The sequence below is a fragment of the Balaenoptera ricei genome, chromosome 11, assembly GCF_028023285.1.
Source record: "Balaenoptera ricei isolate mBalRic1 chromosome 11, mBalRic1.hap2, whole genome shotgun sequence".
Taxonomy (NCBI): domain Eukaryota; kingdom Metazoa; phylum Chordata; class Mammalia; order Artiodactyla; family Balaenopteridae; genus Balaenoptera; species Balaenoptera ricei.
Genome location: NC_082649.1, coordinates 42,980,128 through 42,986,127, shown reverse-complemented (window position 1 = coordinate 42,986,127; position 6,000 = coordinate 42,980,128). Strand labels below are relative to the sequence as shown.

At 38.6% G+C, this 6,000-nt stretch overlaps 1 protein-coding gene across 2 annotated transcripts in view; it reads right to left on the bottom strand.

Annotated features, from left to right (window-relative positions):
- Window positions 1-2,981: 2,981 nt before the first annotated feature.
- The window catches only part of FAM83B (family with sequence similarity 83 member B), an 89,628-nt gene continuing 86,609 nt past the window's right edge, over window positions 2,982-6,000 (bottom strand). Inside the window, exons 5-6 of one of the 2 annotated variants that reach the window (XM_059937537.1) lie at window positions 3,531-5,326; window positions 2,982-3,449 (exon numbers count right to left, since the gene is read on the bottom strand). In XM_059937537.1, the coding sequence (XP_059793520.1) occupies window positions 3,022-3,449; window positions 3,531-5,326 (2,224 nt within the window). In that variant the 3' untranslated portion in view covers window positions 2,982-3,021. Of the gene's footprint in view, window positions 5,327-6,000 lie in introns of both variants that reach the window. The other variant, XM_059937535.1, reaches the window with a different exon arrangement.

Below are 6,000 nucleotides of genomic sequence, written 5' to 3'. Positions count from 1 at the left end.
AACTCTACCAGGGAGAGGAGGAACTCAGGAACTACTTAAAAGCTATCTGTGTTTCCAGAAATGATGGCAGCTGTTGTACAAAAAGGCAACAGGCTTTTGCATATAATTAAACTGATTAAAACTCTATAGTCTTTATGTAATTTCAGCTTTATGCATTTTCAGTTGCATTGCTGTAAATTTCAGGACTTCCAATTTCAGAGCTGCCTAACGACAGCCCATTAGCCCCTTCACTCTGAAAGATGCCTTATCTCACTATAACAAAGAATGGGTAATATTAAAATCAATCTGGTTTGGTTAACTCCAGATTCTCCTTTGATAAATCAGTAAATGACTATGGTCCAGAATCACAGAAGTGAATTTTTCTAAGAGCAAAATGAAAAATCTCTCTCACTCATTAAACCTCAATTCTAATGCTTTTTAATAATCTGATACTAATCTGTGAAGATCATACAATTGCCAGATGACTCTAAAATTTAAAACACTAACAATTAGAAACACTTTTCTTATTGTAAATGAATTCCTTATTTGATTATAAGGAACTACACATTCCAAAGGCCGTTTTCTTAAAAAATTCAAATTTTTTTGTAAATATATTTGGCTACTTTTCCTGTGAAAAATGACTGTTCACTCTTAATGTTTATTTTATGTTGTTAAATTATTAGGAAGTGTGCAAATTTTCCAATCTTTTACACTCAGCTTTCCAAAACGAACAAATCCCATGTCGTAGTACTTGGAAATTCCCTATGTTATAACAGGAGTTTTAAAACCTACTTTTATGAATGATGTGAAATTGAGTACTATATTCTGGATTTGTGTATATAAAATGCTATTGCTGTACAGTTAGTTGTATATTTCTGCAACTCTTAAAGAGAGAGCAAAAGAGAAAGACAACGAAACCTTTCTTAGTTGATTCTTGTTGAGTCAGGAAATATAAACGTTGTCTCATTTAATTCTCAACAGTTTGGGTGAGGCAGGTGTTGAACACATTGGGGAGGTAATAGGATGTGACAGAGTGTTATAGACACTTTAGTACCATGACTCACTGGTGATGTGGTTTGGGGCATTACCTCTATGAGTCTCAGTGTCGCAATTATCACCTGTAAATAATGAGGACAATGGTAGCTGCAAAATAGTGCCGTGGGGACTTTAGATTCTAGCTCAGGACCTGGTCTATGAATGTTAGGTTTTCTTCTTCTGCTGTCGTGTATTTTCCTGTCATGTTTCTTATCATGGTTTTAAAATACTGTGGAAAATTATTTTAATGACATAGATATTTCAATGTCATTATTTTAATTACTTAGTAATGACATAGATATTAATATTTGACTGAATCTTGAATTTTGAAAACAACACGCTGCCTCATATAGCAACTTAGAAGGTGTTAAACGATATATTTAAAGTGTCATAGGGGATTTCCTTGGTGGTCCAGTGGTTAAGACTCTGCTGCAGGGGGCATGGGTTCAATCTCTGGTCAGGGAACTAAAAAAAAAAGTTTCATAGAAACACTTTCCACTTCTCAAATGATGCATTGTTTCTTTTTTTTTTTTAAATTAATTTATTTATTTATTATTGGCTGTGTTGGGTCTTCGTTTCTGTGTGAGGGCCTTCTCCAGTTGCGGCAAGTGGGGGCCACTCTTCATCACGGTGCGCGGGCCTCTCACTATCGCGGCCTCCCCTGTTGCGGAGCACAAGCTCCAGACGCGCCGGCTCAGCAATTGTGGCTCACGGGCCCAGCTGCTCCGCGGCACGTGGGATCTTCCCACACCAGGGCTCGAACCCGTGTCTCCTGCATCAGCAGGCAGACTCTCAACCACTGCGCCACCAGGAAAGCCCCAATGCATTGTTTCTTGAATTCTGTTCTTTGTGGATGAAGTAAAGCCAAGTTAATGTCTCTGTAATGGATATGGAGCTTTTATTTCATTACTCTAAGAAAGGCAAAGTGTATCTTATGAACTGCATATCATCATCAAATTAAGATATAGAAAGATTTAAAACTTTCAATGAGACCTCAAGGTCATTGAAGAACCAGGCCAGGTAGCACTTCTCCTCATTTTCATCAGGGTTCTCTCAAGAAAACACTATGCAGTCAGAGTGTATTTGACACAGTATAAAAAAGATCAAAGACTTTCTCAAGCAAAACACCTAAGCACTGTCGTACTAATCTAAGATAAAAATTTATGTAGAAGTTTACATTTCCTAAAACCTTCTTTGTATTAGAAAAAAGAGAGGAATAATTCAGGTTTTCCAAATTCCTGCTGGCTTGCTATAAGTTTGAAGGAAAGAATGACAATAAAAGTTCAGCAGCTGATGACTGGAGTGCAGTACAGGCTCCCTTTGTCCAGAGTGGAAATAAGCACATCCTGAAAATAAATTTCTATGGTGTACTTGAACTACCTGAGGCTGATACTTTGCAAACACCTCAGATAAAATAAAAAATGTGCTGTGCTATATGGTTTAAATTGTACTGTTGCTGCCCAACCAGTTCCACAGAAAAATTAATAAAACATTAATAAAATACAAGTTATCTTGTAGAATTTAAAGGTAATTAAAAACCACAAAGGCTATGTCCTATTTTCTCATAATTTGAAGATATGAAAACCCCATAAAGACGTACTATAAAGGACCGTTGACAGCGTTATGATCCGTTTTAATAAGGAAAGCATTTGCAATGAATGGTTAAAATCCACATACCATCTCTCCACCAAAGTTTCCATTCAAGACTTAAGAAGATCTTCAGTCTGAAGAAAACAATTTCATTACATTTGTCTTACCATTACCATTTAAAAATCATGTATTTATAGACATTCCATCTATAGTGTAATTAAGCACAACTAAATTTATCACACAGAACAATAACTTTACTATACATTAGTAAGTTGGTAAACACATACTTCACACCCAAAATTCCTCCCCCATAGAAATCTATTAGGATATTACAAAAAAAATCTACAATGTTCTTTGGACAAATATTTATAGCCACATTCATTTTGTATTTTAAAGTCTATTTGTAGTTACAGTATTTCATTTATTTTTGTGTATGAAGCTTCCAAACTTCTGTATAAATCCTCGAAACTTGTTTTCATTTGGCTGATATGAGTGGTAAACACCAGTGTTGTAATTAAGCATTGGGCTGGACCTGCCATAACTATTGCCCATAGTTGAGGATTTCATTTCTGGGTGGTGTGTACTGGTATTTGGCATGTTGCTTGTTGGCTGACTAGAGCTTTCAATCTTACAAAATGGCTCAAAACGACTGTAAACACGCCGGTCAATTGAATGAGTTCTTATAAGCTCATCATTGGGCTTTGGTCTTGGAGAAGAAGCTGGTTTTCGTTCAGGAACAACAACTGCTTTAATCTTCTTCGAATCTTGGTACTGGATCTGCTCAGTGTTGAATCTCGGGGCAGATGCATCTCCTGCTCTTTCCAAGAACTTGCTTTCAACTGGACCTGAAGAAGGTATAGTTTTGTTACTTTCATCAGGTGAAGAATGTATCCCCTGAGATGAACAAACTGCTACATCTTCCTTACCCTTGTGGATGCTGCCTGGAGAGCTGGATGAAGAGGAATGTTTTCTTCTAGGAGATGAATCAATTTTGGGTTCTGATATTTTTTGTTTTTGATTCTCTTCAGCCTCAGAAACTAAAGTGTCAGAACTACTACACATTCTATAAAAGGCAGGTGCTTTATTTTTGGATAGATTTTCTTTCTTTTCGGGGGTAAGGCTAAGTAATGACCTTAACTTCTGAGATCCCTTTTTCAAAAAACTTGGGGAACCCTTCACTTCTTTCTTGGAAGTGAGTTCTTTGTTGGGTTCTTCTTTATTCACATCAAGCAAAGCAGCAATGGAAATTGACTTGATAGCAGTGCCACTCGGAGGGTCTCTCTTGGTAACCTCCTCTTCCTCATCCTCTTCCATGGCATGGGTCACATTATGAATGCTTTTAGAACTTTTTAACAAATCCTCTTTAGGTTTTTCTGGTTGTCTAATTGGATTCCTGGTAAATGTACTATACACATAATGCTTACTATTTCCATGATTTAAATTGGCTTTCGAGTGGTCAACGAATGGGAAACTTCGCCTTTTAAGCAGATTCTCATTTTGTTGATTCTTTAGGTTTTCTGTCTGCTTATTTACAGACAAGGTTGTATATAAATAGTTGTTTGAGTCCGTAGGGCCATTTGTAGTTGGGGTTAAAACTGCCAGGTGGCTTTCGGGAACCTGTAGGGTGTGCGTTTTTGATGCCTCCGACTGCAACGGGAGCTTGGGGGTTGATTCCTGCGAGGGTTTGTCTGTCAGATGCTGTGCGCCTGTTGGGGTGTCTGGGATCTTTTTAGGCATGTCACTTCCCTGGGAACCAATGACTGTTGAATTTGAGGAGTCAGTTGTACAACTGTTAACTTCCTGTTGCTCAGGTAAAGTGGGTTTAAACACAAAAGAAGAACGAAGCCGAGAGTGAGTATAAACGGTATTGGCTTTCAAATTCTCAGGACCTTCGTAGCCCTCCAACCGGTCACCTAGAGCCGATCCATTGGAATCAGGGGAAGCTTCTGAATGATCATTTAAGTAGGATTCAATTCTCCAGTTACGCAAGAATGACTTGGTGGTATGTTCAAGGGTTGGCATGCGTTGTTGCAAAAAGCGAATATGATTATCTGTCCCGTTAAAAGACCTCCGCACGTTGGAATTCCTTTCTGGAAGGTTTGTCGTCTTCCTCTGGGCAAGTCGGTCAGCAAAACTCTGGGCAGGTGTGTTCTGGTGGCCTGCATAGCCTCCCCGTGATGAGGATGCCACACTGAGACTATCTGAAGGCCTTTTCCAATTACAGGGAGCATTAGTGATTCGATTCAGAGCCCTGTTAAGCAGCAGGTATGGTGTTGTTTCTGGCTGTTCCCCAGCATAACTATGCCTCTTCCAATTTTCATTTATCTGACTGTGTTGATGCTGATGGATTGGATCATTAAAGTTGGGAACAAAATGAGGTCTGTATGCATGATTTCTTATGCTATATTTGTCACGTTCATTGAGAGTATATATCCCTCTCTTTTTAAAGTAGCTAGAATCTAGTTTATGAATTTTGTCTTGTCTACCAAAAAGGTTTCTTTGGCTGGAAATGGAAGCTAAGGAAGACACTGAAGGCTGGAAAGTGCCATTCTCCCAGAGCACTTTGTTGTACTTCACCCTTGCTGACTCTTCCCGTACAAATGAGCTGGGGACACAGGACCTGGCATAGAGAGTCCTAAATTCTTCATCAAAGGACTCAACAAGTTGTCCTGTGATTATCTGAACCATGCTGAGGTGCGCTTTTTCAAATGACCACATGTAGCTGGGAAAAAAAAAAATCAAGATAGGCAAATTTTAATTGTGCTGACAATATTTAGCTCTATTAAGAAAAATGTGTCATTTAATGTCGACAAAAGAGTATTTTTGTTTATTTTCCTTAACTACCATAATTTAGAACATCTTCAGTCATTACATGCTTGCAGTACATGTCTCCCCACTCCCATATTCATATGTTAAATAACAAAGCAACACAAGTCCTGGCTTTCAATCCATCCATAATTTCAAGAAGTACAAAGAAAAGCCTGGTGTGCATTTTGCATCTCTGCCTACTAAGATTTTATGGAGTAACATATGACATTATATTCCATATACAGCATCCTGGAAGGGTGCAGCAAGCTGGTATTGGAGGAAAAGTTGAGAGACCTGGCCTCTGCCAAGCTGTCTATTCCACATGAACTTGGACCTCAGTTTCCTCCCGGACAGAATGAGGATAAGGACAGCAAAATCCCTACAATTCCTTATGGTCCTAGCATGTCATGATGCAAGATTGTCTGTGCTAATGCATGTATTCCATCTCTGTGGCTTAAGTGTAAGTGTAATTTAGGTGCCAGGGTTTGGAAACAGACAGGATTTGTGGCAGCAGCTTCAGCCACTAAGGGCATCCTTCACTTCACTCAGTATATACAGTAAATTCAGTCCTTACAAACCATGCCAATC